Source organism: Globicephala melas, chromosome 7 (genome assembly GCF_963455315.2).
Source record: "Globicephala melas chromosome 7, mGloMel1.2, whole genome shotgun sequence".
NCBI lineage: Eukaryota > Metazoa > Chordata > Mammalia > Artiodactyla > Delphinidae > Globicephala > Globicephala melas.
The window spans coordinates 89,071,783-89,096,044 of record NC_083320.1 but is presented as its reverse complement, the minus strand read 5'-3'; the positions used below and the strand labels follow the sequence as shown (position 1 = coordinate 89,096,044).

Here is a 24,262-nt window from a genome sequence, read left to right as displayed (position 1 = left end):
AGTTGTATATCATATATGTTTTGGCAGATACTTATACTAATGTTAGTTGCATTGAGGTCATTCCAATCTGTGGGTTCTTCTCTTTCAAATGATAATGTCAGCTACGGTCATAAAGCTCTGATATACAAAGACTCTTTCAGATAATACAACTCAATGATAGCTCCAGTCAATCAGACCCTCCTACATTTGCATCTCTAGTCCAATACTCCAAGTAGGTACACTAATAACTATTCCATTTACAAAATAATGTCTACACAGCATCTAATGGATTCTGAGTTTTCCTTAAAGTACATTTTTTTGAGAATGGGAAAGAGCAGGAAGAACTTTGGCTTATTTCAACACAATTGTCATACTACTGTGTATATAACCTATCTTTCTTTCTATTGCAACATGGCGTCCATGATGAGCAATGTATGGCAGGGAAAAGGAAAAAGTTAAGAGATGTGTTTCTACTTCAAGAAGAGGGAAAATGCCTTCTTATTGTGATTTGAAAAATGATGCAATGAAACCAGTCCTAACCCAAGGAGTATGTCCTAAGGATACAACAAAAATTATGTCTCATGTTTACTAAAATAACTTCCTAAGAATGTTAAACTCCATAAAGAAAATAATTTTCTTTTCAAAAACTATCCAACACAAGAACTTAAATATGTAGAATTTCATTTAAATAAGCCAGTCAACAATTTTTTATAAAGTATTTAACACTTCATTGTAGAAACATAGGCAAAATGACTATTATAACCAAAATGAAAAATACTGTTCAATTTAAAAAATGTACTTAAACAAGAACCTGGAAAAGTTTATGATATGCATAACATTGTTTCAAGCAAAATTGCACTAGTATTACATAAATCAATCGTTTATAAAGGCCTCAATATGGCAAAGTTTAGAAATAGGTAGTATGCATGCACATAGTACAACAAAAAGTCTCTTTATAAAACAGCTGTGTTTTTTTTTTTTAATGCTTGTACAAAGGGATAAAGAGCAACCACAAACATATTTCATCTGTTAATACATTATGACAGCTAAAAGTCAGTCATGTCTATCAGAGGAACAAAAAGCCCTCCATACCTTGTGAATAAATCTTTTGTGCCTTTAAAGATATTTGTATAAAAATGCTATACTTTTTTATACAACTTAAATAAATCGTATGTGTGTTTCAATTGAAATTTGAAAACAGACAAGTAAATGGGGTCCATGTGTTTTGTATAACCAGAAGAAATCAGAGTACCAGAGGAACTGGTCAGCATGTATACTCTCCACCTTTGATTATGGGCAGATAATTGTTTTTCCATAACTTGGAAAGTCCCTTAAGAATATATTTTGGATAGGGCAAATAATAGATTAGTCATATTGTATATTGAAAATATTTACTGATTACTCTATACCATAATGGCTGCCTTGCCTCTTCCTTTTGATCTCACGAAGAGAATGCATTCACATAATTGAAACTGTGTTATCAATTTGTGTGCTTATATAGTATTCTTTAGTGTTCTGTGTGTTAAGGGGTTGGGTTAATCTTCCACAAAATGCACGTGACTGGGAAGAAATTCCTAAGACATGAGTGCCCAATGCCCTGTTGTGCTCTAGGCTGGCTATTTACCTCAGGACTGAGGGAAAACAAAATGTCTTCTCCCATAGCTAGTGTGTTCTTTCCACTTTTGATTATAATTTTGCTATGTTCTACTACCTAAATATAACTATTGTTTATAGGGTGTATACTTTTAGTATATCACAAGAGAGTCCACTAAATTTTGGAAAATGTAGTCATATGTATTCATGCAAATTAATTTTATAAATTTTTAAAGTTTTTTGTCAAAATTCTCACTTGGCAACCTAAGACTAATTTCAAAGCTGGTTATGCTGAACTTGTGAGGGCTATATGTTTTCAGCAGTCTGAATCAGTCTTAATGGGCACAAAGAAGAGAGTTGACCATTCAATCATTTTTCCATCAATTTAAACAGAAAATTAAATGATATTGTATTACAGCTTTCAGACCGTATAATGAAAAAGTGCAGAGATTATATTTGTTGATTAAGTAGAACCAAAAAAGTTCATATAAAATAGATTGCTCATATTCACACTACAAAGGAATATGTTGTTTTTAATTTTAACAAATTCAAAGGTGTCTTATCAGCAGCATTGGTGTAAATTGTACTGTAGTGCAGTTCTTTTTCATAAAAATACCATACAAATGGTAAATCAGTAGTCATCAGCAAAAAATAAAACCCAGAAAACTCAGAAAACAATTGACCAGAAAAAAGACAAAGGAAGAGGTAATGCTGATCCCAAAACAAGTATAATACTGTTGGAACATACAAAAGTAATCCTTACATTTTATACATTTATACAGTATATAAAAGGTATCACTCATTATGCCACTGTCTCTCTTATCCCAATTTCTATTTTCTTTGGAAGCAGTTCTTTCCTTTCATCAACACTTCCTAAGGAGTTTCGACAGTTTTGCCCATCCATATACAATTTCGCATATATCGGATTGGAGTAATTTGTTGGCTGAAGGAGAAAAATAAATATAGTTTTATTACCTGTTTTGACCACATGAATTTGTTATTTTCTATGATGTCTATCTTTTACTGTTAACAACATTTATATGCATTTCATTTAACTTACTAAATAGTAATTATATAAATGTAATTTAAATTCTGTTTACAGGCTTTCGTCGACTTTAGCATTGCTTTAGATAAAAACATAATTGTATGTCTTTCAGTTAACTTGTGAACCTAAGGGGAGCTTTGACATAATATTGAAAGCCTGAAGAAATCTTCATGAAAGCTATATTCACTGAGACTTTATTTAAAAGTACAGAACATTAAACCAAACTGTCTTATTTCCAGTCCATGTTTTCTCCCCTTAATGCTATTGCAGTGGCAGGAAAGATGTGCTGCCATCTTTTTGCTTGGTCATCTAACTGCTTGGTGCTTATAATTTTTCAATATGAAATTTAAAAAAAAAAGAAAAATGAAAGTAAACTACATTAGTTGTGTAAACTTTAAAAAATAAAGACAGTATTTTTGCTTCAAACAATCTCTATGTACTTATTATTGGAAATATTTTTGGATTCTTCTAAAGAATTGTGAAGGACACATTCATTCTAAGTTTCATAGATACTTGCATCACTTTGAGGTAGAATTGAGACATGCAGAAATGATCTCTTTCATTTGAAAAACATATACAATGTTTATTATTTTAATAGTTGCAACTTAACCTGAGGTTGTTACCTAGTTGGATTTTTTAAATTTTGTCTTTCCAAAATAGAATGTTAAATCTTAGTCATAACAAAGAAATATTATATTTTTTGAGCCATGCAAATGAGACAAACATGATAAAAAAATGAGAATGAAAAACAGTTGATGGGAGAGAGGTACAAGGGTGAGATCAATCCTAGGAATCTTGATACCTGTCTTTAATCCCTCTTCTTTCCAATATGAACCATGTAACTTTAGGCAAAGCACCTTTCTCTAGAAGCTAGTTACTTAAAAAGTTTTCAAGAATGGTTTCATACACCATTTCTAACTTCTCCATACAATGCCACATTTTGTATTATATTTTTATTTAAAAGGATATCAAATTTGTATATACTAAACAAAGCGTCTTAATAGAAAATAAACCAAGCCAAACATAAATTTAAACTATTCAGCTTAAATTTCTGGCTAGAGATTTCTGTTCTAACAATAGCAAATGCTCATGTTTACTGCTAAGGAGCTTTAACATTTTCAAATTTAGAAGAAGAGATATTCCTACTGAATAACTTGCCGAAAATAACATTTCATATATAATCTTGCATACGCAGGACACTTAAGCCCCCAATTTTAATGCTGTTCTGAAATTTTTGTTAATTAAAAAATCATTAAAGATAAGCCCCTATCTAAGTCTAGTAATCATCTTTGATTGTGAGGAGTTCTGTGATGGAATGGGTATGGAATAATGAATTTTCTCTCACCCCAGCGGTTAGTGGTCCTTTCAAATCAGAGTTTAGGTAGCTGGGCAGCGCTGTGTGTGGAAGCTTGAAAGCACTGGTCCCTCCCCCTATATACCTGGGCTGTGTGTAAACAGAGAATTTTAGTTTCTGATCTAATATCATGGAACTGTTTTCATTGATATAAACTCATGTTAAGTCATAAAAATAACATAAGATATATTCTTCAGCCCTGGGGCATCAACATTGTGTTCATGGTAGTTTCAATAATTTATGAAATAACTATTAATATTAGATCTGTGATTCACAGATCATGAATTCATGAATCATCATTCACATTCACATCATGAATATATCAAACCATCGTAACAAGTGAATACTCTATGAGAAACACTTCATCATGAAGGTTGCTTTGGTGTGGCTACCTGCTTTTTAAAATCGTCTATACCTATAAATGTATTTTCTGCAGTTACTTCTTAGGCAACAATTCATATTTACATTTCAAACATCAGGACTCAGCTAGAATCAGCCATCTAAGTCACATTTAGTGTAATTTTGGTCAATCAGAAAATAAGTAAATATATATTTACTGAATGTTATTTGCTAAATACATTAAAAATATATTTGAGGGGCACTGAAGCATAGCTTTATCTTCTTAGAGTAAATATTTAAAAAATTAAATGGAATATTAAAAAGCTAGCCCCTTTAAGTATCCAAAATAGGCTTAGCTCTATCACTAGAAATAAAATGATGGGGAAAATGAGAACTCTCCCGCTCATAAAAAGTGTATAAGGTATATCCTCATCAGTTCATATTATATTTACAGACACTGTATTTTATTCCTAAGAAAAATTCATAGAATATGAGAAGTCTATTATTTAAGATGTCTTCCTCCTTTATAAATTATCAAACAACATGCACAGTTTGTTTAGTTTTTCAATTTCGAGTACAAAACACTGAAACTTAGGTTACCAGGGTTTATTTCACAAACAACTTCAAGTGTAGGAGTTAGTAACTGAATTAATAATTTAGAGTAACTAAAAAATTATTTCTAATGAGGAAAAAAGTATACAATATCTTCTGATAGGGTAAAAACTTATTTATGCAATAATGATTGATTTCTTTTCATAGAAATGAATACTTCTTCAGTTTCAGACCACCAATTTTAGGCTTAGAAAGTCTGGCCGTGGATTCAGAACTAGACTGAATATATGGGGACCTATTCAGTTTCTTTGGGAACAGCTGTTGCTATGAGTGCAAAGCCACGTGATCGTTGCGATTATTTAATATAATGGCGCATTTTGGACAAAATACCTTTAATACATCAGAATATAAATAACCATTTAATGAATGAACAAATAAGCTAAGAAAAATCATACCATACTAGCAAATTGATGCTCTTAATTCATTAATTCAATTGATGCTCTTAAAATATTCTATAATTATCATGCAAAATATTCCGATTATACAGTGAAGGGAATCTTTGCAAGTTTATCTAGATAGTTGTATCATTTATCTATTTCTTATGAAAGCTTCCAAACTGAGCATTCAGTAATATGAACTAATAGAAACTAAAAAAAGACTGAGGATTTTTAGGCTATATATATCAATGGTATGTCTCAAATCAATAAGAAGGATATTATAGTAGGTAGAAAAATATTGTTTAAAAGCGATTTGATCACAAACAAATCCAAGCACACAGTTTAGTGGACTCTTCAATAAAACATTATTGGAAATAAAGTACTTATTTTGGCAATGAAATACTGTACTCTTTTTGTTATTAAAAATAAATCAGTAATTTTACACTAGGCTGTATATTTAGATGTGCCAGCACCACAACACATTTGAATAAGATATTATTTTAAATAAGCTATGTTTATAAACTAAGCGAATAAATAAATATTATTTTCCAAAACATGTTACATTAACTTCATGCTTCAGGTGAATGCAGTCCACAATTTTATTTTTTCTTTAGAAGAGCCTATAAAATTCAATGCATCCTAAAGTTCTTTAATCTAACTTCAGATAAAAGAAATAATGATGAAATTCAGAACCATTTTATGGAGAAATGACTCAAGAATGTTAGTGCTCACAGTGCATCATCTTAAAACTTTACCTTTGCTGGATCCACCATAAAGCCAGGATCTAAAAGACCTCCATCGCTGTGATCATGATCCACCTCATACATGTTGTAAGATGGATTGCCGATTTCTACATTTATTCCTCCATTGATAATAGGTTGTCTTCTTATAGTTTTCGTCCTAGAATAAGTGAACATTGTGTGAGTTATCTAAATATCACAATGTGGTGCATGAAACTGTCGTATTTGTAGATTTAATGACATTTTAATATAACTGATGGAACATTCTTAAATAAAATACACTGAAAATAAATGACATTTATTGATTCACAGAGGAACAAAAACTCTGAATGTAATACATTATTTTCCCAAATTATTTAGATTTAACAATAAAAAATGCACTTGGAACATATTCCTTGTAAATAGCTAATACCACATTAGTTGAAACTGAATATTCACTAATCAATTGCCCTTTAAAATTCTACTTTCTCCCTTTCGTTCCTGAAAAACGTCCATAAAAAGTGATAAACTTTCAATCCTCAAGTCATGTGGCTAAAATCCTTTTTTACATAATTCAAAAATGGACTCGTGGGGCTTCCCTGGTGGCGCAGTGGTTGAGTCCGCCTGCCGATGCAGGGGAAACGGGTTCGTGCCCCGGTCCGGGAAGATCCCACATGCCGCGAAGCGGCTGGGCCCGTGAGCCATGGCCGCTGAGTCTGCGCATCCGGAGCCTGTGCTCCGCAATGGGAGAGGCCACAACAGTGAGAGGCCCGTGTACCGCAAAAAACAAACAAACAAAACAAAACCAAAACAAAAAAAAACCGGACTCACAAACTCTAGCTTCCAGATAATAACCCCACAGACAACTCACTCCTTATAGATCTTTTACCTGCATATTCAAATAATGACACTTCCAGTAATATATAAAATCAACAAATATGTAATCTGTGAATAAAATGCACAATTTGTGACATACAATACATAGTCATTATCATTTTATTGACATTACTAATCTTACACATTAATATTATAAAATGCTCTTTAGAGACGCTTGCTATTTCAAGGAAAAACTACCACAAATGTAAAATTCTATTGAATGTTTAATAACTCCCTTGTTATTTTTGTTGGAATATGCAAATGCAGCCATTCCATCAATATAACATAAGGGAAAGGTTGTCTAAATTATAATCACTTAAAATAAAGTGGAGGGATAAAATGGTTCAAAAAACATAGAATTCAGCAGTTGGAATATGTAAATCATACTTTAAGAAATTTTCTTAAACAAAATCAGTTTCTGTAACTATTTGTGTAATTTATTTACTGTTGGTCTAGAACCTTGCATCTTACCTTCGTTTTCTTTTACAAAGCACTAAACCAATTACCAAGGTGGTTATCAAAGTCACCAAGAGGACGAGAGGCACAATGATGGCTATGCTTCCTGAAAAAGAAATGAATGAATAGATGAACACATAAATAAAATGAAGACAAGACTGATATAACTGAACACTTTATTACACCAAATCATTTGACAATTGACATAATAAAAATAAAGCTTAGGCCAAATGTCTATATTCCTAGTTCATAACTACATTACTGGAAAATCACTTTCTTATTAAATACTTGATCTGCTAGAAATGTTTCTTCAGATATCTTTCCTTTATATGTTACCATTAAATACCTTGAGGTTAGAAATACTGACTTCTTTGTCAATCTGACTCTGATTCTCACCAGACACATTTATTTGCAATGACATAAGTAAAGAAACTGTGACTGAACACACATTTCCACAATTTCCCTGGCCATATTTCCACCCTTAGTTTTTTTCCTTCAGCTATAAATACTCCCTGGCCATGAGTACATGTGGCAAGTTAGATGGCAGTCTGGTAAAACAAAAGGGGTAACAGTTTTGGATTTGGATGGACATAGGCCTAAATATCAGTTTCACCACCTACCTGAAGTGAGACCTTGGAAAAGTTATTTAAAATTTGAGGCTCATGCTCTTTACCTGTTAAAATAGAGACATGAAGACCTACCACATAGGGCTCTTAGCTTGATTCAACAAAATAGGGGGACAAAGTGGATTCTCTTTCTCAAATTCCAGTTCCAGAATATTTTCAGCAAACCACATTTAAGTGTTGGGCTTATGTTGTAAATGTCCACTTTCCCTCTTTATAAGAATGATCTAGGTTGTATCACTCATCTTCAAAATGGAATAACAGATCTATGGAATAGATTTTCAAAAGTGGTCATAGAAAGTGGATCTTAGTTTTTATGCAGCTGAGCATAGGGGAGAAGTAAAACTGAGGAGAAACTCTGCCCTGCTCTCCATTTCTAGGTTGGCAATAAGAGCAATCTTTTTTTTCTAAAGAAGAAGGAGACGATACCCTTTTACTGATAATGCGATCCACAGTAAGATATACCTAGGGTCATATGTCACTTATGCAGGAAGAAAACTGAATGCAAGCGTTGCCTAATAACAGGAGAGTATTAAGAAGCTCTATCAAGTACCTAAATCTCATGTTTCCAACAGACAAATATCTAGTGCCCATAAGACAAGTCTTTGTCTATTTGGAATAAGTATCTCATTGATTCTGTCAAGTCAGCTTAATCATTGGCTAAACTGAGAAACACAGCAACACCCAAACTAATTGAAATTTAATGTGAGGATCTTGAATGGTTCAGGAATGAAACGTTAATAGTTATTAAATATATGAATTTTCCTCTGCATATACAGGTACATGTAAAATACTGTGGTAGAAATTAATGGTAATATTAAGCATGATAAGCAGCTGCTTAGGGTATTTAAAATAGAGATATAGATCAGTTTTAACAGCTCTAGCCACAGATATCCGTGTGAGGTAGTACATATCGCAGATCATTTACCAAAATACCAAAAAGTCTTTATTAAGGAAATGTCATATATAAGATAATCTTTCAATTTGGAACTTCAAAAATAACTTGACTAAAATGACCAAATAACTCTCTTCCATGCAAGAAAAAATATGGCTTGCCTTCTTTAGTCAGTTTCTGAAATGTAAACCTCATTTTATTTTTTTCATGCTGTTACCAGCACTATATGATTTAGTGAGTTTGATATTACATTACCTCCTTGGTTTTGGGAAAGTGAACTTTATATGAATGTGTAATTTATTAATAATTAATGTAAGTGGAGAATCTGGCACCTTGGATAGTAATTAACATTTGTTCACAAATTTTAAATACCAGTGAACAGCTTGATTTCTTCATAAACTGACTTCAACTGATTGATCACAACTTTATAAATATCCTCACTTCATCATTTATATTTTTTTCTGCTAAAATTTGCGGTAAATATGTAGGTTTAAAATATATATCAATACTAGCTTTAAGGTATATAAAGTTACTTTCCCCTCAAAGCAATTATAAATTATTTAGAATATTAGATTTTATTTGTTCTACATAGTTTCTTTTATTCTTATTAGGTAGAAATGCTGTTAATTATGCATGCTAGAAAACAAAGAACTTTGTTTTTCTTTTTCCCATGACAGATGGCAGTTCCAATCCCTCACATTACAGCCCTCTGTTTAAGAGCCTAGCATTCTTATAAGTTTATATAAGCCATCAAGGTAACTGCGATAATGCTCAGTATAGCTAATAAATAATAAAGGGTGGCAATTTGGCAAGTTTTTCTTTATTTTTTGTAAATTAGTTTATATTCATAGAAACAACTAGCAAATATATATATATTTTTAGAATATAGTATAGATATTTATCAAAATAAGTATTTTTTCCAAGCAGTATATACGGCAGTAAATATCATATTGTAACATATAACAATCAAGATCTATTGTAGGTGATATTTTTGATAGTATATTTTTGGTGGACTGTCCTAAACAGATTAAAAAAAAAAAAGCACACTCTGAACTTGTTATTGGGTGGAGGGGAAATCTCAACAAACTTCTCACAGAAAATAGAGCCAGTCTTTCTTTGCCACATTGTTCTGTAGCCTCATTATATAATGCTTTTCCATTTGAAAGAAGAACTGTCTTATCAAACTGTTATGTTGAGGAGACCCCTTCAATGGGAGAGGCAGTACAGCATCACAGTTGATATAATAGATTCTGGAGCCAGGCTACCTCAAATTTGAACCTCAAAGGTCAAATCTCAGCTTACTAGCAACATGCGCTTGGGCAAATTTATGTTCTTTGAGTTTACACATTTATAAAATGAGTGTTATCATTAATATATACCTCATAGTAATGTAAATAGAATTGTGTCTGTTACACAGAAAGTGCTAATACGTGTTTATTAACTAATTCAAAATACATATTGCCATATGACTCTGTGTATGCCTCTATGTATGCACGTTTCACCATATGTTGTAGAGATCAGTTTATTTGTAACTTGAGGGCATAAGCTATCTATCTTTGTTTTGCAGATAGCACAGTGCCTAGGATATCATAGGGACTATACATTCAGTTCTCATTTAGCAGATATATTTTAAGTGTTGCTATACTCCACACACTCAACATTTACTCTGCTTTGCACTGGGGATAGAAACGTCCCTCCTCTCATCTTGTCTGACGTATATTAGAAGATGACAAACACATGGGTTTATTTAGCACAGTGATAAGCACTACCCTAGTGAAAGTATGTATTGCTCTGAAAACATAGAGGAGTAGTATCCGGCTAGATCTGGGATTGAGGAGGACGACTGGTGTGCCTTTGAGACCTGAGGGATGAGTTCCATGAAAGAGAATGCAGGTTGAGAGGAGGAGGAGATATTGAATTAACCTAGGGAGAGAAATATGAAAACCTGGAGGAGAAAAGATCAAGGAACAGCAGTCTGAATGGAGAGTAGAGCAGAGGGTGGTAGAAGGAGATGTCGCTGTAGAGGAAAGCAAAGGGGATGTTAGGAAGGGCTGTGTAAGCTACATAAATGAGCCGGGAATTTATGCTATTAAAAAACAGGATGATGTTGAAGGAAATTCAGGAAGTCATATCTATGGACTATATTGTCTAACTTAACTTAAAAAAGAAGGAAGGTTAAGAGTGACACTTAAGTGTTGCTTGGATAACCAGGTAGATTTTGCAGCTATGTGTATAGACAGGAAGGCAAAACAAGGTGTATAAAAATGGCTGGTTGAGTGGGAGAAGGGGATGAGATCATTTGGGGAAACACGGAACTTCAGATTCCTGTAGTATAGAGATACAGATATAGACAGAGATGACATCAATATGGATACAGCAGTTGTGCAGTGGGATATGTGTCTCAGCCTCAGAAGAGAAACCAGGATTGAGGATAGAAATTTGGGAGTAATTAACGAAGAGTTGAAAACCGAGATCAAGAAATTATGGATTGCCAAGGAGAATATATGTAGTGGTATGTGGAAAATGAGATAACTAGAAGAGATAAAAAAGTATCTCACAAAGAAGACAGAGTTGTTTCAAGAGGTTGGGAGGGAAACCAGAAGAGTTTACTATCATGAAAGTTAAAGAAAGAATTTTTTATTTATCGAAGTTATAGTAGAAAAATATAAGCATAAATTATATCATTACAATTGACCTCTTTTGACTTGCTGCTATATATTCTGCTCTTAAGTTTATGTTTACATATATGTATAAATGTGTGTGTCTCTCTCTCTATATATAGTGATTTGGATGATGTTTCTTAAGCATTTTGATAAACTGTTATTTTAAAAATCATAAAGAACATATCATGTTCCAAACTTAGCAAAGATTATCCTTCCAGTGATCTTTGAGAGGCTGCTTATCATCCTGGTCATGTATAATCATCCTCACTTTGTGCCACTCTCACTCTTGTCCCCTTGGTGTCAGTACACTGATTTTCTTTCAATCCCTTGAACATGTTTAGCTCTTTCCTACTCTAGCGTTCTTGTATCTGCTGTTTCTTTTGTTTGAAATACACTTAGCGTCTCCTCCCCTTTTTAATCATTCAAGTCTGAGCTTAAGTATCACCATCTCAGAGAAATCACTCCTGACCTCAGTTCTCCCCTAACATTCTCTATTTCTGTGTCTTTTTTACTTCCTTCACAGATCCAATCAAGACTCATAATTATTTTCTACGTGTTTACTTATTTGCTTGCTTTCTTGTTTAACTATTTTTTTTATCCCTCTGGCACCTCAGTTTCATGAGAAGAGGCACTGACTATTTTTTTTTTTTTTTTTGCTGTACACGGGCCTCTCACTGTTGTGGCCTCTCCCGTTGTGGAGCACAGGCTCCGGATGCGCAGGCTCAGCGGCCATGGCTCACGGGCCCAGCTGCTCCGTGGCATGTGGGATCCTCCCGGACCGGGGCACGAACCCGTGTCCCCTGCAACGGCAGGCGGACTCTCAACCACTGTGCCACCAGGGAAGCCCTGACTATCTTATTCACTGATTCATCCCTGGGATCTAGACATTACTTGACACTTAGTAGAGGCTCAATAAATACTTGCTTTTGGATAATTAGGACAGAGGCATTATTTTGTTGCATTTTTCTCTATATATTTGCAATTTATAGTTATATTTATAATTCCTTGGTATAACATAATTATTTTTTTTTCTGTTTTAAAACATGACGGTATAAAAGACATGAGGATAAAGTAGGAAAATAGAAGATATGAATAACCCCCTAACAGATATCACATTTCTGTTGTCACTACAGTAAAATACAGCATCATTACATTACTGCCCCAAAAATGATGAGTATATTTTTATCCTCCTTAAATTTAGCAGATATGAATAGCATAATCCAAACATTGAGCATCCACTCCCTTAAAACTTTAGGTAAATCTAAAACAGGAGTATAAAATAAATATTTAATCATCCTTAGTTTAAAACTCTTCCAAATAACTTCAGAAAAGTTTCTGCTTTTTCAAGTGGAAACTAAGCAGAAAGTTCTAGAATAATAGATCCACTTAATTCCACAGGCAGGCTGATCTTTAGATACTTTAAACCGCAAGGGGCAGAGAACGTCAGTATGACTACTCAGAGATGATTAAGAAAGCCGCTCATCAATTAGAAAGGTAAATCTCGTGCCAGTTGATAGCAGTTAGGCTGAGAGAGGCAGTATATTCCTGATTGCGCCAAGGTCCAATGATTATGGAATGCTTCACTGTAAGTGGAAATGCAGATTTGAAAACACATTCCTAAAGTATCCATCTTTCTTATTGAACAGATTACTTTTGCCCAAGTTCGGGGAACATTTGACAACCATTCAAAACCACTGGAGTTTACCTGAGAAAATAAAAATAGCCCTCCTACCTTAGGAAGGATCAGTTTAACTACCTTTTCTCTCCTTTCAGAGTTACTGAGGCAAGTTTCTCTAAGCGCAAATGTCTGATAAGTACCTTTTAACAGAGTCATTATGTGGTCAACTTTGCTCAAATCTGAGATAATTTGACATTTGCATAGCTAACAGCCCTTTCAATGTGCATTGATACTTCCATTAAATGTAATGACTTTAAATCAGTGATGGAAGAAAGAGCAACAGAATCTTTGGAAAAAGGGTTACAACTACTTGCAACTCCTCCTTCCATGTGATAGTTCCTATTTTAGAACTGTTGCATGTAATTAGAGGCATTTTTCTTATAAGGGAGCTTGTTGCCAATGCAAATGGTTGGCAACATCACATTTCAATAAATACATCTGGCACACCCCTCCTCAAAATCATCTTGCAAACACGAAATTTTCCCTTGTAGATGGACCTTATATATAAATTGAAAATTCAATTGACATTCTACTCTGTTTCCTTCTTTCAGAAAATTTTATCAATATTTAAAATTGTTTTGATTCTCTAAAAGACTAAGTTTTTAATTTATCTTAGATAATTGAGAAGTTATCATAAAAGAAAGCCTAAAGTACCATGACTTCATTAATTCTCAACTTATTACTTCAGTATGTTCTACAGGTTGGTAACTCAAATGCATTTTTTCATTACAAAAATGCTCTTAATGATGGTTGAGTCTTATAACTGGTTCACAAAATCATATAAATTAGTATTCCTCCAGAATTGTTAGTACTAATGTCAGTATGATCCTGGAAGAGAGAGAAGAGAGTATTTTTTTTCTTTTGCTCTTCTTCTGCAATATCAAGTTAGGCAAGGTGTATTTTCCCACATCTCCTATATTTTATGAATCAATTCCTCAAATCCTAGTGCCCTATTCCTACAACTACGTGTCCATAGTTTTGCTACAGTATTCTCCCTTCCCTTCCTAAAGACAACACACAAATTCTAAGGTAACACCATATGCTCCATGACCAGAATCACGCATCTCACTTTTCCAAATGCAAAGACTCATTTCTAAGGTTATTTATTCTATACCTATTTGCCATTTTTCAAAGATGGTCATCCTTACTAGCCCAAGTTAATCTCTAAATGGTGGAACTTTAGACAATGTCACTTGAAGTATTTCAAGCAATGATAAATTATTTGGGGACAGGCACAACAAACAAGTAGATCAGCAAACACTGGGAGCCTATGTCTAAGGTACAAAAATCATATACTTTTGATTCTGATAATGTCTTTCTTTTTTCACAAATTCCATAGTATATTTTTTGTTTGTTTTCATGTATGCTCTCTCACCAGCAGTGAAAGACTAGAGAAAAATTGCTAAGTAAGCATTCATAAATCAGAGGTATTACTTTTTCTCTTCAAGAATATATTTACCCACTTGATAGTTATTCCAGATTTCTCAAAAATTTTCCACTCATTAGCGATAGTATGTGTGAATTGGGAAACTTTATGTAAGACTTTTATTGTGAAAATCTTTATAAAATCATTTAAAATTGTTGGAACACACACACATAGACACAAAATATTGATGTAGATAAAATTTCATATCAGGGACCTGTCCTAAGACTATAGCTACACACACAAAAAAACTTGTAAAATGTTGCTACATTTTAATATACTTCAAAACCAGTACTTTAAAGATAAGGAAGCAATGAATCAACTATGCTCCTTATTAAAAATTGCTTGTTAACATACTTCATCACTTTGAGACTAATCAAGTTTGTTTTTCCACAACACACTGAATGCACTTCAAGAAAAATACTCTAATTAAAACATGAAATTACTTTTCTTCCTCAAGCATTCTCACATCCATTGTGATATTTGCAGACTTTGCAGCTGACGCACATTTCTGAAGAAAAGCTTAAGCTAGGTTTACAGATGTGTGTTCTGAAAACTGCCAAAGTTTGAGATGAACCCTCACAGCCTAAAAGCACACATAACGCTGGATCCTGTCACCAGGTGAGAGCTCAGTGCTTCTTCTTTCAAAAAACATATGGATTGCAGATCTCTTGCAAAATTCCATAAAGGAGATTTTCCAAGACTCAATTCCCACAATAATGGTATAAAAAGAAAACAATGCTTTCTATACTATGTGGAACACCCAAGATATTAATCTGAGAAACTTACTTGTGCTGATATGATCAGATTTGCTGCTCTTTGGGGCTGGCCTCTCACACTGTGTGCCTGACCAGTTGGTGGAACATCTAGAAAGATAAAAACAAACAAAAAAATCAGTGAGTAACAAAACCCACAAGTCTGCTAATGTAGTAACTTTAACCAAATGAAATGAAGGAAGAGCCTGCTATCACAGATTCATGAATTTTAGATAGAGATTTCTGCTAATTTCCTGCATATTGTCAGTATGCTGAGGGTAACTTCAATTGGACTTCACTTGTTAAAATACTTTTTAAAATTTAAAGTCATTTTTCTTTATTCTATGTTAAACTTAAAATTGGCATATTTTATAACAAAACTGAAATTTTAATTAAGAATTGAGATTAATTTGAGACGTACTGAAAATTACGCCACTATAAAAATTGAGTTTGCCTGTCAAGCAAATCCTTCTTTACTAAGTTTCTGTGATTTATTTTTTCTGGTTCTAAATTCAGAGTGGAACTAACAACCAAACAGCAAATGGTCATATGTCTCATAGTTCAAACTGCACAATTTTTACTCTTTTAATCAGAGACAGGGAAATATAGTGCTTTCCCATTTAAGATCATGCTTCTATTCCCATGAAACCAAGACAATATGCCCAAGTTTTCATTCAGAGAAGTTGTCTTTCCCATATAGGAACCATGACATTATGATGGGAAGTCTTGCAAAGGATTAAAATAATAGATTTGATTAAAATCCTTCATTTAAACATAAATCACAACCATATAATTAGCTGATTGTATCAAAATAAATGCTGGAATGGTTTTAGCTATGTTTGAACAATGTCTGCTGGCTAACACAAGATGCCTACATGCATCTGTCAGAGGAAATCCATAGAGAAACAATTTAATTGGCTTCAGTTCTTATTTAAAATGACTGTCAAATACCACCACATCACAAGTAGTTGTACACAGTAAAAGAATCGCTTCCAGAACTATTCCAAGTAGATATCTTTGGGCATGGTGGCCAAACTAAATAACTGCCGTGGGTGGGTCTCTTCCAGTTCTGTCATAGCCAATTCAAGTAGCTGAAGCTGTTTGGGAACTAGGCTTCTATGATGCCATGTGAATTATTTGTGGTACTTGCGAAGACAGTATCGGGTGTCCTAACACAAGGGCAAAATCTCATAAAATCATCATATTGACAAACTCAAGTTACAAAAAGAAAAATTTGTTTCATAAAAGCATACATTAACTTCAGAATAATGGACAGCAACGTTACTATTCAAGAATATAGTTATTTGATTAATAATGATATTATAAAACTATGAGTATGGATCATGATTTCAATGAAAATTAATATCATTATATTATTATTAAGTCATCACTCATGCATTATCCTGATTTTTTATTTAGATCCTTTATAAAAAGCTTACATATATATTTTCTATACATCACATTTATTATATACCATACTACAAGTAAATCATTAAAATAGGTAAATAAATTTTAAGGCCAGGTCTATGACGCTGTCTGTATTACTGAAGTGAGGTAATGAAATGAGCATATTTCAAATAATTATAATAAAGTGAACAACCAATAAAATCATTGATTTAAAAAAATCTGTTTTCTCCCTTAGTTGTGGTTTTGCAGTTGAATGCTCTAGAAAATTGTTCCAGTTCTTCAGTTCCTAATTCTTGACACAGTCCAAAGATAATTCAAAATAAGATGTTTAGACAAATTTTGCAAACATCATTAGAATGAATCCTAATCATTGCAAAAGTCTTTTTGTTCTTTGTAGCTTTACATTTGTCAAATCTTTCTAATTGACCACTGAGGATATTTTACATGCTCCAGTGAAAAAAATAATACTGATTGCTTGGTAATTTTATTATATAACCGATGTGTACAAAGCTATTTTAAAATTAAAATATCAAAATTTGCTCTTTACATTACCTCCTTTGAAAAAACAACAGTAACAACAGCAACCTAAATCAGGTTCATGTTAAGCAAGAGAAATGATCTGAGATATATTTTGTTGTGTTAATAGAGATAAGAACCTCTGGGGCTCATCGTAACACTGAGATGCTTAGAAGTCAGAAAATGGAATTGCTCAGGAATTGGAGGAATAAATGCTAATTGATAAGATGTTCTGATATGAGCATAATGTGTTTTAAGTATTTTAGGAAGTTATTAAAAATATGCCTTTAGAACTCCAGAAGGGCAGAGAGGGATTTTTAAACAAAGAAGATCAGGATACTGTGATTTTTATTCCAAACTCTGAAATTATTTAAGTAGGACAGGTGGTATTTATTAACAGTATTGAGTAATTTTCTGTTTTATCCATAGCTTGGAACCCAGTACTTATATTAGATAAAATATATCACTTGCTAGTGGTCGTGATGCTCCTCTCTTTTGCATTGTGGAAGCACACTTAACTTCTTAGCTTTCAGGGAATATTTTGTTTATAATATTTGTTTATTATCATCTTTAATCTGTACTGTTGCAATCTACTGCTCCCTGCTATTCATCCCTGGACAATTATCTTTGAGTTAGTCCTGCATGGTCCTCCCAAGAAATCTTATTTTTTTTCTTACCATCACAAACATCTGTATATCCTTCCTTTTAAATTTATTCTACAGTTATTTCCCCCACTGTGCTTTACCCTAGGACAATGAAAATCAGCTTCTTTTTCTTATGTGTTTGATCACTGTACCACTCTGAATTATTTAACTTTTTAAACACTTTTATGAATTTTGGGTTCATGAAAGTATTGTTGGATCATGGATAGATAGGTAGATAGAAAGATAGATTCTTATTTATTCAAACAATTGTTTATCCTTCTCTTTTCACATTATCGTACGAAGATATTTGCTTCAAAAGCAGTCTTTTTGATTTCTCCCCTTCTCTCCAAGGCCAGTGACATTCAAAAGAAAGGTTGTTTATCGTTATATTGTTTTCCTAATCTTATTCTTCCTTTTATGTTCTAGGTTAGACTAATGATTATCAAACTGAAAAATGTGTTAAAGTTGAAATTCTGGAGGCCCATATACCAGAGATTTTCATTAAGCAGCTTGGAGCTGTGGCCAGAAATCTGCATTTTAACAAAGTGAGCCTGATGCAAATACTTCACAAATCACACTTCAAGAGATATTTGAGATAAATTATTATGTTCCCACAGATTTTGTTCTTATACCAAATATTGTTCAATCATTTAAAAAAAATTTAGGATAGGAATAATAGTATGCATGTCCAGCAAGACTGTTCAAAAGGTTAAATGACATTGGTAGAAGTTCTTAACATAGTATCTGAAAGTAACTGAGTGGATTTTTGTTTGGGGTAACTAATTCTCATCTGAATGTTACTATATGAAATGCTTGGATAGTTAACTTATTGTGTTCTTTAACAGTGTGTGCAATTATTGTATAGTTACAATATTCTATATTTCAATTGTAATTTTCTGTAACGGGGGAGTACCTTTGTGTAAAGGCAATAGTGTAGCATATATTACTAGGAAGCACAGTAAATATTTTTGGACTATCAAAATAAGTTTAGCATATATAAGGGAATAAATATATAATCTTTAAAAAGAAACAGTTTTTACAATACAAGCATAAATATAAGACATATAATTAAACTGTCCAAAACAATGAGAACTCTGAAGTAGCAGAGAGATTTTACAAAAGGAATTGAAATCAGATATAAAATACTGAAAGTGTATTAAAATCTTAGGTATTGTCTTTCACTGTAATAATGATCAACTTACGTGGACTACTCATGTCATTTTGTGGAAATGTCGTCTAGAGTCACTTGCTTTGGGAGGACTTCAAAGTAAAATAATGAGATTAATATCTGCTTCCTCTTTTCATCAAATTTAAAGGTCATGGAACCCTTCTGACCAAAGTGGAATTCAAAGGTAAACCTTAAAGCAATTTGAAATTGAATTTCTCCTCTTACATGCTAGGCTGCCGTTATTAACTATGATGATGGAGACATTCAGAATGAAAAATCTTTTAATATACCCTTCTCTTTCTACACACAGGGGAAAAAAAATATGGCACAAGGGATTAAAGGAGCCTTAGAAAACTTGTGCAGAGTGCCATGCATGTTTCAGTGCTCCAAAAAGCTCATTCAATAAAAATAAAACTATGACTACATTTTGTGCATCAGATTTATAAAACAGTATTTTCATACAGTGATGAAAATTCAAACATTAAAAGTCAGTTGCAAATTTTTTTTTCTGATTAATTCTGAAAATTTCACTCTTTTGGTGGAAGAACATGACTACATTTGCATGGCATTCTTAACTTTAAAGCCTTACACCCTATGTAGCTCCCAGCACTTTTTTGCCCCCCTCTTCTTGCAGACTGCTGTATTGCAAAATGCAAAAAGTTTTATTGCATTTGGAAAGGATATTTATATATTAATTCACCAGTTTGTTAACTTGACTTTGAAACATTTTTTCATCTGTTATTGTTTCCTAATTTTCTGAGATAAAATTATTTCATATATACATAAAGATTTATAATTTTTTAACATGGTTCAAAAATTTTCTATCCTACCTTTGATATAATATTTTGCATAAAGTTCAATTAACATTTGCACAACTTTGTGCCAGGTCCTAGGATAAGTGTTTTCATATGAAAAATATTCTTATTCAGCTTCTATAATAACCCATGAGTTGGAATTATTCATCTTATGAAATGGAGAAGTGTGTGTTCAAATGATTTTCCTGAAAAATCATAGCTAATAAGAGGTAGAAATAAAATGTGGAGTTATTATGATCCTTCTTATTCAAAGCAGTAGTAGGAAAAATGCTTTTCCTTACTCCCTCATGCCCAAGAGAGTACAGTCACTTAAGAAGAAAGTAGAAATATTATCTGAACAAAGGAAAATCAGTGCATTTTCTGAGTAGTAAAATTGTTAAAATTACCACACCGGCTCAGACCTGTGGTCAGTAATGCCTGATATTCTGTCTCTGGCAGTGACAGTGAGGGACATGTTATAGAAGGGTGTTAATATCCTTCTTGATACCAACTTCACATTTTTGTGTGGATTCCAAAATACTGTAGATGTGTTTAAAACACCTTTAAAAATCCAAGATCCATCAATTATAAATTCATCTATATTATTACTCAGTACAATTTTGAACTTCCACAACAATTCACTCTATATATATTTCATTCATTTGGTAGATATATATATATGTGTGTGTGTGTATATATATACACACACACACATATATATATATATACACACACACACAGTTTTGTACTACAATTTCTATTTATTTAGCACTATTCTCTATCAAAATTTGACTGTTATTTCTAACATAGAAATAGCTAGGTATCACCCTGCTTTGTTTTCTTCAAAAAGCTTAAGTTAGTATCTTAAATTTTTGTTTGTTGTAATAAGTATAAGTGGTTCAACTCTATAATTATATATTATAATGCCTAGTTTTAAAATACTACATTAAATCATTGTGTTACCTAGTATTGATAAAATTAGTAAGACAAAGCTAATCTTACTTTAATATTAAGGACATTTGGTCAGAAAGAGTTTTTGATTTCTGAGAAGGGTTAATGTGATGAAGTAAAATAATAATGAGATGTTCAATAAACTCTGACCAACAATTATTTTAGGAAAAGTAAAAATTAATGAGAGGGCTTCTCTGGTGGTGCAGTGGTTGAGAGTCCGTCTGCCGATGCAGGGGACACGGGTTCGTGCCCCAGTCCGGGAAGATCCCACATGCCGCGGAACGGCTGGGCCCGTGAGCCATGGCCGCTGGGCCTGCGCGTCCGGAGCCTGTGCTCCGCAACGGGAGAGGCCACAACAGCGAGAGACCCGCGTACCGCAAAAAAAAAAAAAAAAAAAAAAAAAAAAAAAACAATTAATGAGAAATTTCAGTTGAAGAAGTGACCATGAAAGAAATAAAATTAACAAAGTGCATTATTTAAAGTGATTATTTTAAGAAGGAGAAATATAAAAGATAAAATCTAGTTTGCCAAGAAGTTATCCATAAAAGGAAGTTTGTTAAGATTGGCTGGTTTCAGTTAGAAATGTTTAAACACAAAATTCTATGCAGGCCACCTGAGCAGAAACAGCCACTAAAGTGTGAAATGATGACTCAATAAATATTAAAAAAAGAACAAAATCTCTACTAATGTAAAACTTTTATTATCTAGATGTTTTCCAGGAAATTTTATTAAAAGCAGATCTGAAAGGCATAAAGTGTTTTTTGTAGAGTGAGTAGATGATTTCTACTTAAATTAATATGTTACATGCATCAACTCAAAAGGAAAAGGAACAATCATAAAATTAGTATTAAGTAATATGGTTGATAAAATTGAAGACATAAATGTAGGGTATTACATTAGAAACGGTGGTTATAAGTCTATAGCTGAAAGTGGGAAGAAAAGCAATGTATGCTGTAACACAAATGGAAATCTACATGATGCCATGATGAATGACCAATTCCAAAACTGGCTTAAGAACATATCAAGCCATGGGGGCTGGGGTTGGAAATCTCCATGCTTAGTGCCATGCAGACAAAGTGACTAATCTTATACCTGAATATTTTATGTTTTAGCACAAAATAAGAGTAAACAATAAGGAATTTTTCTATGAAATTTTTCTATTTTCTATGAAAATAAGAGTAAACAATAAGGAATTTTTCTAATGACTACCCTTCCTAGTTCATAGGGTTTCTGTGGTGCAACATGGTAAAATCTGAAACAATTTATAATGGCAATATCTGGCATAGTCAACTGCAGTTATTAAATATCATTTAAGGCATATTATTAGTCCTATACAAATGTGGGGCAATGGTAGGGATATCAGAAAGTGTTAACAGAAGGTTTTGAGACTGTGAATGTCTTTATAAGTGAGATATATAACTCTAATTCTCTAGAAAATATTTATTTTCAGTTGTAGTGCACATATGCTGAGATATTGATATTAGCTACTTTAATTTATAGTCTGAATCATTGGGAAATAATTCCTATATATAGATAGTCACCTCCTTTCTGATATTTCAGTATAGCCTTTGTTCTAGTTACAAGATTTTTACATATCCACCAAAAGGTAACACTAAAGGTTTCTAGAGGCAAACATTTTTAATTGATAAAGGTACACTGTATTAGTATTGATACCACCTTCCCAATTACCACCATTCAGCCTTCCTCAAAATCTAGGACCTGCATTTCACAAGTTTTTAAAAATTTTTAAATTGTTTTAAAACAAAACAAGCAATCAAAAAAAGAGTAAATGAAAAAAATTGAAATGACTTGCTAAAATCAAGTGTATGAATTAACAAATTTGTCTACGCTGCATAAATGTCAATTAGTCATAAAACACTCACTAGATTTGTTCAACACTTATAGGAACATGTTGCAAACAGAAACATCTGAAGGCTTATGACAAAAGATGGCCATTAACACACACTTCTTTCCTAATCCAAGTATTATATTACTTCCCTGACTCAAGGTGAGAAGGTTTATGCAGGCAGTAGTCTAAAAATTGATTCAGGAAGTTTAGATAAATATCTTCAATAAATCTAAAAGGCTATAGAATATTACAGTAGTATTTTACATTATGGAGAATTGCCATTTGGGGTCAGTTATAAATACCTTTATTTATTTGGTCCACATACAATCATAAATATGGTACATTTTATTTTTGCATTTCTCTATTTATATATGCATTTATAAATTTCTAAATATGCCTTTGCCTATGACTATGCTAGACTAATTACTTAAAGGTAGGGGTAATCTATTATTCATTTTTATATTTCTTCATTTCTTGAGCACATGGTCAGTATGTAGGTTTGGTCAATCAATATGTTTGTTGTTTGTTAAAATGAATGAACGAATGCATGAAGGCATGGAGGATGCATGGTTGAACTCATATGAATACACATACATGTGTCATATCCCATTCTATGAAGAATATATAGCTCCATTCATAAGTACATGTTTTCAGCTAGTTACCAGTCATTTCTCACTGAAAAGAATATTGATCCACTATGAAAAACACTTAACATGTAAGAACCACAGTAATAGGCAAATATTTTCTTCCTTTCTTCCTTCCTCCCTCCCTCCCTCCCTTTCTTCATTAATCTATTTATTAATTCTTCCTTTTACAAAATTAGATGATCACATTTTAGCAACTTGGACATAAGTAAAATTTTACTTATTCAATGTTGTAAATTCTGTGACACTTCTGTTCTTGTCCCACGATGCAGCTAACTAAGAAACGTTTATCTTCTTTCCCTGACAAAAATTCTAAAGGCATTTGCCTGATGGGTAAATTGACATGGAAACCAGTTTTATATAAAAATCATACAAACAAATATGTAGTTAAATATAATTTAATTCAATTTAGTCATTTAAATAATTGTGTAAAATTAAAGTGCTGGTATGGTGTGACACAAATGGAATGTGTAAGTTTTGGAATTAGACAGAACTGTGCTGTAATCTAGTCTCCCCTCCTCACAAAGGATATATCTTCTAGCAATTCACCCACTTTGGTTGTTTAGTTTATAATATAAGGGAGAGCAATACTCCCACTTTTGTCACACATTTCCCACAGATCTAGCCTCTTGTGCTTTAACCTTTGTTTTCCCCTTAAATCCCCTTCCTTTCTTATTTTATATTTTATCTTTCTATTGTATGTTTTCCTTTTACTACCTCAAAATTTTTCTTCTTCCTTCTTTACTTTGTTTCTTTTTTCTTCTCTTTCTTCCTTCCATTCTTTTTCTTTTTCCTTTTTGCAAGGCAAGTTGATCATTATAAAAGTTAAAAAAAATTAGGCTTCCTGAAAGATTAAATGATACAATGTATATAAAATTTACACACCCTCTAAGTTAATTTAA

The 24,262-nt window shown here is 32.7% G+C and overlaps 1 protein-coding gene across 1 annotated transcript in view; it reads right to left on the bottom strand.

Moving 5' to 3' along the window:
- Positions 1-689: 689 nt before the first annotated feature.
- The window catches only part of LRP1B (LDL receptor related protein 1B), a 1,792,829-nt gene continuing 1,769,256 nt past the window's right edge, over positions 690-24,262 (bottom strand). The window contains exons 87-91 of the mRNA XM_030883038.2: positions 15,422-15,498; positions 7,366-7,456; positions 6,055-6,199; positions 3,963-4,061; positions 690-2,515 (exon numbers count right to left, since the gene is read on the bottom strand). Coding sequence (XP_030738898.2) covers positions 2,375-2,515; positions 3,963-4,061; positions 6,055-6,199; positions 7,366-7,456; positions 15,422-15,498 — 553 coding nt within the window. The 3' untranslated portion in view covers positions 690-2,374. The remainder of the gene's footprint in view (positions 2,516-3,962; positions 4,062-6,054; positions 6,200-7,365; positions 7,457-15,421; positions 15,499-24,262) is intronic.